General features: G+C 31.9%; 1 protein-coding gene across 2 annotated transcripts in view; it reads right to left on the bottom strand.

The window, feature by feature from the left end:
- LOC140985527 (pumilio homolog 12-like) overlaps nt 1-4,434 on the bottom strand; it is a 7,960-nt gene extending 3,526 nt beyond the window's left edge. Inside the window, exons 1-2 of one of the 2 annotated variants that reach the window (XM_073453363.1) lie at nt 3,981-4,434; nt 3,785-3,869 (exon numbers count right to left, since the gene is read on the bottom strand). In XM_073453363.1, coding sequence (XP_073309464.1) covers nt 3,785-3,869; nt 3,981-4,420 — 525 coding nt within the window. In that variant the 5' untranslated portion in view covers nt 4,421-4,434. Of the gene's footprint in view, nt 1-3,784; nt 3,870-3,956 lie in introns of both variants that reach the window. The other variant, XM_073453362.1, reaches the window with a different exon arrangement.
- Nucleotides 4,435-13,194: the final 8,760 nt, after the last annotated feature.

A 13,194-nucleotide genomic window follows, 5' to 3' on the forward strand; every position in this document is an offset into this window, starting at 1 on the left:
CATTTGACAACATAGTTTTGTCGAATTTTTCATGCCATTGTTTTGGCGCTTGTTTAAGCCCATATAATGACTTAACGAGTCTACACACTTTTTTCTCTTGTCCAGGAACTATATACCCTTCAGGTTGTTCCATATATATTTCTTCCTCAAGTTCCCCATTGAGGAATGCCGTTTTAACATCCATTTGATGTATTTCTAGATTATGTAATGCTGCAATTGCTATTAATACACGAATAGATGTTATTCTCGTCACTGGCGAGTATGTATCAAAATAATCAAGACCTTCCATTTGTCTATATCCTTTGGCTACTAATCTAGCCTTATATTTTTCAATAGATCCATCGGTCTTGTATTTCCTTTTAAGAATCCACTTGCATCCTAATGGTTTATTTCCCGGAGGGAGGTCAACCAATTCCCATGTATGATTTTGCAAGATAGATTCTATCTCATTGTTCATTGCCTCCTTCCAAAAAGGGGCCTCAGGACTTGATAGTGCTTCACTAACTGTCCTTGGTTCATTTTCCAACATATAAGTTAGAAAATCAGGGCCAAAGGTCATGGCTGTTTTAGCCCTCTTACTACGTCTTGGTTCTTGTTGTTCTTCTTGAACTCTATCGCTCGTAGTTTCATAAGTCCTTTTTCGAGAACTTATTTCTTTATTTTCTAAATAAGGAAATGTTGTTTCAAAGAAGACAGCATTCCTTGATTCAATAATTGTTCCTTCGTGCACATCGCTTATTTCAGATTTATGTACCAAAAATCGATATGCACTACTATTATTTGCATATCCAATAAATATACAATCTATTGTCTTAGGCCCAATTTTTACTTGTTTTGGTTTTGGCACTTCAACTTTTGCCAAACACCCCCACACTTTTAAATATTTGTAGGAAGGCTTGTGGCCTTTCCATAATTAGTAAGGAGTTTCGTCCTTAACTTTGTGTGGTATTTTATTAAGAATAGAGTTGGCTGAAAGGATTGCTTCCCCCCACAAGTTTTGGGGTAATCCTGAACTCAATAACATTGCGTTCATCATTTCTTTTAGAGTGCGATTTTTCCTTTCAGCAATACCATTTGATTGTGGTGAATATGGCGCAGTAGTTTGATGAATAATGCCACTTTCGCAACAAAATTCGTCAAATGGTGCTCCATATTCTCCACATCTATCACTGCGAATAATTTTTATTCGTTTAGTCAATTGGTTTTCAACCTCATTCTTATAGTGTTTAAACACTTCGAGAGTCTCGTCTTTGCTACGTATCAAATAGACATAACAATACCTTGTGCAATCATCAATGAAAGTAATGAAATACTTTTTTTCTCCTCTAGTTTGCACAAACTTCAAATCACATAAATCAATGTGAATTAACTCTAGAGGAGTTGTATTTCTTTCCACGGATGGAAACGAGGCCTTTGTAAATTTTGCCTCTACACAAATCTCACATTTGTGTTTTTTGTTTACGTCAATTGAAGGCAATAAATTTAAATTTACTAGCTTACGTAATGAATTATAACTTACATGACCTAAACGGTCATGCCATAAATCACACGACTCAACCAAGTAAATAAAATTGGTACTTTTATTGCTTTCATTATTACGAAGTACATTCATCGCATTCAGTTTGAAAAGGCTTTTTTCTAGATAGCCTTTTCCTACAAACATATCATTCTTTGATAGTACAAATTTACTAGAATGAAACACTAGTCTAAATCCAGCCTTGACAAGTGCTGATCCCGACACAAGATTCTTTCGAATGTCCGGAACATGTAGCACATCAATAAGAGTTAATTCCTTGCCGGATGTCATCTTGAGCACCACCTTTCCAAGTCCCACGATTTTTGACGTAGTAGAGTTACCCATGAAGAGTTGTCGTCCACTAATCGGGGTATATGTAGAGAACATTTCCTTTTCGGCACAAACATGTCTTGTTGCTCCGGTGTCGATGAACCATTCTTTTGGATTGTCCACTAGATTGGCTTCAAACACAACAGCGGAAAGCATGAGATCCGACATGTTATTTGACAATTTCTCATCTTCGGTGATGTTCGCTTGGTCCCTTGAATTCTTTTGATTACCTTTCTTTTCTCGGCAATCTCGTGCCAAATGGTTAGGCTTGCCACAATTATAACAATTGCCTTTAAACTTTTTGGCTTTTCCTTTCTTTGGACCATTTCCTTGGTGCTTTCTCTTCTTGCTAGTGTTTTGTTCCACCAAATTTGCTCTCGCCTCAAAATTGCTCTTTCCGGCCTTCCTTTCGGATGCCCTGTTGTCCTCCTCAATTCTTAGGCGCACAATCAAATCTTCAAGATTCATCTCTTTGCGTTTATGCTTGAGATAATTCTTAAAATCTTTCCACATAGGAGGCAACTTTTCAATCATGGCCACCACTTGAAATGAATCACTAATGTTCATTCCTTCCGAATGAATTTCTTGCAGAATTACTTGTAACTCTTGCACTTGGGCCATGATCGATTTGGAATCAATCATCTTGAAATCCAAGAATCGTCCAACAATGAATTTCTTCAAGCCGGCATCCTCAGATCTATACTTTTTGTCAAGTGACTCCCATAATTCTTTTGCTGTTTTCACTTGACAATGCACGTTGTATAGTGCATTGTCTAGTCCATTCAAGATATAGTTTTTGCATAGGAAGTCACTATGATTCCATGCATCAACGGCTGCCCTCTTTTGAGTATCTTGTTCTCCTTCATCAACAGTAGGCGGATCTTCTTTGAGGAATTTCGCCAAAGCTAAGGTGGTCAAGTAGAAAAGCATTTTTCGTTGCCACCGCTTATAATCAGTACCATGGAACTTTTCAGGTTTTTCTCCATGATGGACAGTTGGAGTCGTTGTACTTGTTGAGGCCATTTTGGTTCCAATATCGTTTTAAGATTGTTGGTATGGTATTCTTTAATTTGTCTTGGGAAATCTCGGGATAGAAATGGGTGAACCAAATGGCTAGGAGAAAATAGTCGAGGCAAGAATTTGACTCTTTTTCCTTAAAACGATATTGCCCCGCCCCGGTGCTCACGGTTGTTGGCAATTCGTTTCCCAAGATACAACGACTACGACTTTAAAATAGTAGCACTACAAATTTCAAAGCCACACGAACTTGAAATGTTTAGAACGCTATCAAGATGGTATGCAAACTTTCTAGTTTCGAATTCTAAGCGTTAAACTTAAAAATCCAATTCCAAGAGTTTATATCTTGCAAAACTTGGATTTAAGCGCAAATGCTTAAAAAACTCAAAACTAGAAGACAATTCTCAAATTTAATTNAATGAAAACAAATGAGAGATGTCCTATTTATAATAGATGAAAAGCTTTCATGAAGTGATGCACCACTTCATAAATTGAATCTCAAAAGACATGACCTTTCGGCCAAATCTAATGTTAAATGACATGGCTTTTCGACCAATCTCCCCAAGAATCACACGGCAATTCGTGTGATTCCATTTATATATATATATATTATAATATTACAATATATATTAATAATATATTATATAATATAATTATTACAATATATATAATATAATTATTACAATATATATATATATATAATCATTTTGATTCAATCTTTTCACTCGATAAAATTTGAACTTAATTAATTTCTCATTCACCCTAATTGGTAATCGAGAAATAATTTCGTTCGTTACGTAGCTCGTTCAAATTATTTTATCGATTTTAAATGAGTACAAAACTTTTTTTTTTTCCAATAGGGAAGATACGGAAGCAATGGCCAATAACGATAGAACCAAACTGGTCGTTTACGAGCGGAACCGTGAAGTAACTGAAGACGGCCATCATATGCGATATTTGCTTCCGTGTCACGAGACAGTCGAGAAATTTCTTCATGGACTCAGATCTGCAAAGAAACGCGGAATCGAGTTATCAACGTGAAGGGTTTTGTCGCAGAAATACGAAAAATCCAGAACTCGAGTTCTAAACACACCCTTGAGGATTGAGACAGACTGACATGAGTAAACTGACATTAGCAGTGACCGAAGAAACCAACTCGTTCATCTGTTCTTCGTGGCAGACTTCGAAAAGCTTTTGAATCACAGAGCTACCCAACCGATGGACCATCAACTTACATATGCAATCTTTCACCTCGGAAAAGATCATTTGAACGTCTTCCGGTTTCCTTTCTTGGAGTTTCTGATGCAAGAACTGGCAACTGTATTGATCCATTGCTTCCGAAAACACATTGCCCTTCAAATCTTCTAAAGAAGAAATGGGTGGCTGACGATCGGTTGGCCCATCTCCAGCGGAAACAGGCACTGTAGTGTTATTGACATCCATCTGGAATCCATGAACACCGGGGTTGGACGGATCGCTTTCCGCCTGGAGAGGGATGTTTTCAGCGGCGGGCGGTTCTTGCATCGGAAACGTGGGGGAATTCGAAATATTCTCCATCAACGTAATTTCAACTTTTTTTTAAAATTAAGAAATTGATACATAACTTTTTTTTTAAAAAAAATGTAATATAATTTTTACTCTAATCTGTCATCGGTTCTATTAATTAAAGTAAATCCCTGGTTCTAAAAATTGTTCGAATAAGAGGGTATTTGAATGAATTTATTTAAAACATCTTATAATCTTTTATATTTTATAGAGTGTGATGTTTTATTTTAAAAATAAGTTGTTAAAGCGTTTGTATGAACTTATTTTAAATAATTTAAATATGTTAATTTGTTCTGTATTATAAGATATTTTTATTATCAAAATTAAAAAACAAAGTTATTCTTACTACAAATATAAGTAATTATTTATATGTTTATATATATGTTTATAATTTTAATAATTTAAAAAATAAATCTATTTTATATTTATCTATACTATTCTTTTAAAGTTGAGATACGTAGAGTAATTAACTTGATGTCATGGTCTATTTTAATAATTATATATGTTAATAAAATGTTAAAATTTTAATGTAAGTTATATATAGTTTAGCGGATAGAGTCATTGTTTTTTTGAGTTTAGGTTATAGGTTCAACTCTTATTGACATCATTTTTTTATTCTTTTATTTTTTAATTTATATATCAAAATTACAGTGTAGTTCCTCACTATTTCTTATAATTATATTTTGATTTTCATTTAAATATAAATCAAATGAATCATAAAAAATATTATACAATTTTTTAATTTATATATCAAAATTACAGTGTAGTTCCTCACTATTTCTTATAATTATATTTTGATCCTCATTTAAATATAAATCAAATGAATTATAAAAATATTATACAAGCGTGCGTCTGTGCACTAATATTTATAAAAATTGATGTGCATTGGAAAAACTATTTAACATTATTTTTAATATGTATAAATAAAATATTGATTAAAAAATTGGATTCAATAATTTTTTCAACAAACATGAAAATTTTTATTTTTTATATCCTAATAAAAAAATAGAACATTGTTGAAAAATTATTTAAAAATGTGAAAAATATTTGTGTTGAAAATGTGAATGTTAAATGTTGAAAATTAGGTGTTGAATATTGAAAATTAGTGTGTTATGATGTAGGTAATGATGTATTTTATTTTTTGGATTATTTGTAAAAATTTTCTATAAATAGATCTCTCATTTGTTAAGAAAATCACAATTGAGTTGAGAGAAAAATATTATAAAGTGTGTAGTGTGATAATTTTGAGAGTTTGAGATTTTTACTTTTTACCGTAAATTTTTACTTTTTCACAACACGTTATCAGCACGAAGTTCTAAAAGTCCTCCATATTTTTCCAAGCACCAAAACAGAAGAAAAAGGTAACAAAAGTAATAATATTTATTTTATTATTTATTTATTTATTGTTTATATATTTACTATATAATATAATGTTATTATAAATAATAAAAATAAATTTTTCAAAAAACTTGTTATAAATCCTGGGAGGATGTTAAGACGACATCCCACACTCCCGGTAAGGGATACGACAAGTATAAAAGTCTATAAGATTTTTAAACAAAATATCTTATGACACCTCATTATAATATTGTGATATGATATACATAATTATTTAAAACATTACTAATATTATATACACCATATTATTACCATAAAATTATACAAATACATACATTTATTTTCTTGTACACCAACGGTCATAAACGGTAACAAAACGGCTAGTTTTTGCCCTATAAATATGATCTCACAAACACATTCAATCACTCCAACTTTCTCTTCTTCTCTAAAATTATTCTTCATCAAATTTTTGAAGAAAAAAGAAGATGGCTTTCACAAAGTTATTTTTAATTATTTTGGTTATAATACTCACGAATCTTGTACTTATCGGAGAATATCCTCCTCATGTGTTTTCTTTATTTTTACGAATGCTTGTATTTGTTGTTTATCCATTACTTTGTATTGCAATATTTATTAACTAATAAAATGCATCATAATTTTTTTTAGTACCACCATGTCAAACTTGACAAAGCTCGAATTTGTTGCACTCGACATTACGGGGAAAAATTATATGCCGTGGACTCTCGATGTAGAAATGCATCTTGAGTCATTGGGTCTAAGCGAGACCATTAAAGAAAATGGTATATCTTCATCACAAGAAAAAGCAAAAGCTATAATATTTTTGCGTCGACATCTCGATGAAGGTTTAAAATGTAAATATCTCATCGAAAAAGATCTCATGGCTATATTGAAAGAAAGATTTGAACATATAAGGGAAGTTATACTTCTGACCGCCCGTGATGAATGGAATATGTTAAGATTCCAAGATTTTAAGAAAGTCAGTGATTACAATTCGGCGATGTATCCAATAATCTCGCAATTAAAATTTGTGGACATGAGGTTACGGAATCGGAAATGCTTGAAAAAACATTTTCCACATTTCACGCATCAAATATAACTCTACAGCAACAATATAGAGTGCGTGGATTTGCGAGATATTCTGAACGTATCGTTTGTCTTCTTGTGGCGGAAAAGAACAACGAGCTATTAATAAGAAATCATCAGTCCCGACCCACTGGATCAACAACATTTCCAGAAGTAAATGTTGTAAGTAAAAATGAATTTAAACCTGGAAACCAAAATCAAATTCAAAGACAAGGTTTTGGTCGAGGTCGAGGTCGTGGTCGTGGTCGTGGACGTGGACGTGGAATTGGTCGTGGTCGTGGTCGAGGCCGTGGTTTTGAAAACAATAGAGATAGTTATTTTTATAACTCATCTCAAAAGGGCGTCACGAACCACCCACAGAAAAGGCATAATGAGAACATGAGTGTTAATGAAAATCACTCGAATAGATTTGAAAGTTCTTGTTTCAGATGCGGCACTCTAGGACATTAGTCTCGTATTTGTCGAGCCCCGGAGCACCTTTGCAAACTCTATAAAGAATCGATAAAGGGGAAAGAAAAAGAGACCAACTTCACTGAGCGAAGTGACCGTTTGAGTGATTCAACTCATTTTGATGCTGCTGATTTTATGAATGATTTCTCTGGAAATGATCAATATGTTGGTGGGATAGAAATGAACAATATTGATGCTGCAGATTTTCTCAATGATTTCTCTGAAAATGAACAATCTAATGGTAGAATATAAATGTACAATAATTTATTTTTCATGTATTTATATGATAATGTTTTATTGTATAATTATGATATGTGTTATATTTACATATGTATTGTCATTAATTTTTTTTCATTGCCTATTTTTTAAAGTTCAAATATGGAAAATGCTATGAGCAAAGCTGAAGTTTGCATACCCGATAGTGGTACAACGCACACTATCCTCCGAGATAAAAGATATTTCTTGGAACTAAAACCAACAAAAACAACGGTGAATACAATATCAGGTCCTGTAGACTTGATTAAAGGATGTGGTAAAGCACAATTTTTGTTACCTAATGGTACAAAATTTTTGATCAATGATGCTTTATATTCACCACAATCGAAAAGAAATTTGTTGAGTTTTAATGATATATATTCCCATGGGTATGATACTCAAATAATGAATGAAGGGAATGAGAAATATATGTGTGTTACCACATATAAATCAGGAAAGAAATATGTGATTGAAAAACTACCAATGCTCCCTACTGGATTGCATTATACACATATACGTCCCATTGAATCAAACATGGTAGTTGATAATTCTTCAATATTAACCAATTGGCATGATCGATAAGGACATCCTGGTTCAACAATGATGCGAAAAATTATAGAAAATACACATGGTCGTCCGTTGAAAGACCAGAAGATCTTTCAGAATAATAAGTTTCAATGTAAAGCATGTTCTCTTGGAAAACTTATTATAAGACCATCACCAGCCAAAATCCAAACTGAATCACCAATGTTTCTTGAACGTATTCAGGGTGATATTTGTGGACCAATTCATCCACCATGTGGAGCATTCAGATACTTTATGGTATTGATTGATGCCTCCAGCAGATGGTCACATGTATGTTTATTGTCAAATCGAAATATTGCATTTGCAAGATTACTTGCTCAAATAATAAAATTGAGGAATCAATTTCCCGATTATACAATCAAGAAAATTAGACTTGATAATGATGGTGAATTTACTTCCCTGACTTTCAATGATTATTGTATGTCTATGGGAATCATTGTTGAGCATCATGTTGCTCATGTACATACACAGAATTGATTGGCTGAATCATTGATTAAACGTCTGCAAATGATTGCTATACCAATGATTATGAAAACAAAGCTCCCTATTTCTATATGGGGACATGAAATTTTACATGCCGCTGCATTAATTCGCATCAGACCAAGTGCATATCATAAATACTCCCCATTGCAGCTTGAATTTGGTAAAAAACCAGACATTTCTCATCTGAGAATTTTTGGATGTATGGTGTATGTGCCTATTGCACCACCTCAACGAGAGAAAATGGGATTACAGGTGACAGTTACAAGAATGGCGGGGAAGTTAACAGTACCCGACGACATTCAGACCTCAAAGAAAGATTGGTATTTATATCGGTTATGATAGTCCATCAATCATTCGATATCTTGAACCTCAGACCGACGACGTGTTCATAGCACGTTTTGCTGATTGTCATTTTAATGAGGAAATCTTCCCAATGTTAGGGGGAGACAAGAAACATACCGAAAAAGAAATTACATGGTATGTATCATCATTGTTACATCTGGATCCAAGAACACAACAATGTGAAAAAGATGTACAGCAAATTGTGCACTTGCAAAGAATAGCAAATCAAATACCAGATGCATTTACAGATACAAAAGGGGTAACTAAATCATATATACATGCTGTAAATGCTCCTGCTCGAATTGAAATTCCAAAAAAACAAATTGAACAGAGTCATGATGTCGTAAAACGCCTGAAGCGTGGAAGGCCAGTCGGTTCCAAGGATAAAAATCCTCGAAAAAGAAAATTCATAGAGAAACACAATGATCACAAAATAGATAATGATGTTCCTGAAGAAACACATGATGATCACAAAATAGAGAATGTTGTTCCTGAAGAAACACATGATGATGAAAATGTTCTGTCAGAACCACAAACTGACGAGAATCATGAAATCTCTATTAATTATATTAATACTGTAAAAATATGGAACCGAAAAGATATAGAAGAAATTGATGATATATTTTCTTATAATGTGGCAATCGACATCATAAATGATAATGAAGATCATGAACCAAAATCTTTTGGTGAATGTAAAAATCGGCAGGATTGGATAAAATGGAAAAATGTCATCCAGGTTGAATTGGATTCGCTAAATAAACGTAATGTTTCTGGACCTATAGTCCTTACACCTGAAGGTGTAAAACCTGTTGGATACAAATGTGTTTTTATTCGAAAGCGAAATGAGAAAAATGAAATAGTAAGATATAAAGCTCGACTTGTTGCACAAGATTTTTCTCAAAGGCCTGGAATTGATTATGAAGAAACGTATTCTCCCGTGATGGATGCAATTACGTTTCGGTATTTGATTAGCTTGGCAGTATCTGAAAATTTAGAAATGCGTCTTATGGATGTTGTTACAGCTTACTTATATGGATCACTTGATAGTAATATATATATGAAAATCCCAAAAGGATTTAAGATGCCTGAAGCACAAAGTTCAAAACCCAGAGAATGTTATTCTGTGAAATTACAAAGATCATTATATTGGTTAAAGCAATCTGGCCGAATGTGGTATAATCGGCTAAGTGATCATTTGATGAAAAAGGGATATGTAAATAATTCAATATGCCCTTGTGTTTTCATTAAGAAAACAACATCCGGATGCGAAATTATTGCTGTATATGTTGATGATTTAAACATCATTGGAACAAATAATGAAATTCATGAAGTTATGTCATACTTGAAGGAAGAATTTGAAATGAAGGATCTTGGAAAAACAGAGTATTGTCTGGGTTTACAAATTGAACAAAAAGAATGTGGAATATTTGTTCATCAGACAAATTATACAGAAAAGATCCTTAAACGTTTTAATATGGACAAATCAAATCCTTTAAGTACTCCAATGGTTGTTAGATCATTAAACATAGAAAAGGATCTATTTCGTCCATGTGAAGATGATGAAGATATTCTTGGTCCAGAAGTACCATATCTAAGTGCTATCGTTGCCCTTATGTATCTTACAAATTGTACAAGGCCTGATATATCTGTTGCCGTAAATTTATTGGCAAGATTTAGCACATATCCAACAAAGAGACATTGGAACGGAATTAAACATATATTCCGTTATCTACGAGGAACGACAGACTTGGGACTTTTGTATTCAAAAGATGCTAATCCAAGTATAATTCGTTATGCCGATGCTGGATACTTATCTGATCCACACAAGGCACGTTCCCAAACTGGATATGTATTTACTCGTGGAGGCACTGCAATTTCTTGGCGTTCACAGAAACAAACACTTGTAACAACTTCATCAAATCATGCCGAGATTATTGCACTACATGAAGCAAGCCGTGAATGTGTGTGGTTAAAATCAATGACTCAACATATCCAAATCTCATGCGGATTATCATTCGACGAGAAGCCTGTGATACTATATGAAGATAATGCTGCATGTGTTGCTCAAATGAAAGAAGGATACATAAAAAGCGACAGAACTAAACATATTCCTCCTAAGTTCTTCGCATTCACCAAGGAGCTTGAGAAGAATAAATGTATTGATGTTCGTCACATTCAATCAAGTGAAAACTCATCAGATCTCTTCACAAAGGCACTTCCTACGACAATATTCAGAAAGCACATATATAATATTGGGATGCGCAATCTACGAAATTTGTGAAGAATTGTTCGTGTCAACATGAGGGAGAGTTAACGTGACTGCACTCTTTTTCCCTTACTATGGTTTTTATCCCAATGGGTTTTTCCTAGTAAGGTTTTTAACGAGGCAGTATAAAAACACGTAATGTATACAATCATTATGATCATCATCACAAGGGGGAGTGTTGAAAAATTATTTAAAAATGTGTTAAATATTTGTGTTGAAAATGTGAATGTTGAATGTTGAAAATTAGGTAAAATTAGGTGTTGAATATTGAAAATTAGTGTGTGATGATGTAGGTAATGATGTATTTTATTTTTGGATTATTTGTAAAAATTTTCTATAAATAGATCTCTCATTTGTGAAGAAAATCACAATTGAGTTGAGAGAAAAATATTATAAAGTGTGTAGTGTGATAATTTTGAGAGTTTGAGATTTTTACTTTTTACCGTAAATTTTTACTTTTTCACAACAAACATAAGTTTATTTTAAATTCAATAAAAGGCAAAGTGATGAAGTGTGGATTTAATTGTTGAGGATAAAGTGGACTTTTAATATGATATAGAAGGATATTTGAATAATTGAAATATTCAAAATAAGATCTTTTTAAAAAAAGATGGGATAAATTTTTTTAAACATATTATAATTCGTCGAAAAACTTATTTTTAAAGTTTATAAGCTTTTTGCAACTTTTTTTACCAAACAGATTACGAGAACTTATAAGCTTTAAAACAAATTATAAATTATTTTTTAGAGTATATGAGCTCTGCCAAACACTCTCTTAGTCGAATATGTTAGTGTTTGACCACTATCCAATAGTTCAATTATCTTTATCAACATCTTTTTAGATGATCTTATGACACATTATTTATATAGCTAACGAGTTTAACAAGCTATTAGTAGTCAAAATGTTTATAATTTAAATATTTTAAAAAATAAATATATTTTATATTTATATTTATACAAATTGATGTTATTTGGAAAAAACATTTAACATTATTTTTAATGTTAATAAATAAAATATTGATTAAAATTATAGTTGATAATTTATTCAATAAATATGAACATTTTTATTTTTTATATCCTAATAAAAAATAGAAGATAACCTTATTTTAAATTCAATAAAAAACAAATTGATAAAGTGTGGATTTAATTATTGAGGATAAAGTGCAGTTTTAATAACATATATAAAGATATTTGAATAATTGAAATATTAAAATAAGATCTTTTTGAAAAAATATGGGGTATATTTGTTTTAAAACAGTTTATAATTTATCGAACAACTTATTTTGACAGTTTATAAGTTGTTTGCAATTTTTTTTATCAAACAAATTACGAGAACTTATAAGCTGTAAAACACGTTATAAACATGTTTTTAGAGCGTATAAGCTCTCCCAAACATTCTCTTAGTTGAACATGTGAACGTTTGATCATTATTTAAAAGTTCGATTCTTCTTATCAACATCTTTTCAGACGATCTTGTGACACATGACTTATCAAGTATAATTTACCTGACTAACGTGATTTACAAGTTATTGAGTTAGTCCAAAGGTTTACCCATGATACACCAAAAAATAGCGACGACAGGTTCTTATGTCATGAAAAAATTAAAGAGAGACATACTTAACTTGTTGGTAAAACCTTTTCTTTATTTTCAAAATTACCCCACATATTTGACTCTACTACGTATAATTTTGTTTTTGAATTTGACTCTTTTAAAAACATAAAATTAGTTGTATTTTATATATTAAATTAGTATAGTAAAATATGATTAATTTTTTATATTTCATAATTATAGAAAAACTTATTTCTAAATATCATGTTATATTTAATTCCGTAAATATTATAATTAAATCAAAACTTACTAAACAAAAAATATATAAATACATAATATTTTATTTGTGTCCAGTCTCAATGTCCAATACTTCTCAATTGATGCGTTGCTTCTCTTCAATTGCATTATCGGTAA

This window comes from Primulina huaijiensis, chromosome 10, assembly GCF_012295235.1.
Source record: "Primulina huaijiensis isolate GDHJ02 chromosome 10, ASM1229523v2, whole genome shotgun sequence".
In the NCBI taxonomy this organism is placed as follows: domain Eukaryota; kingdom Viridiplantae; phylum Streptophyta; class Magnoliopsida; order Lamiales; family Gesneriaceae; genus Primulina; species Primulina huaijiensis.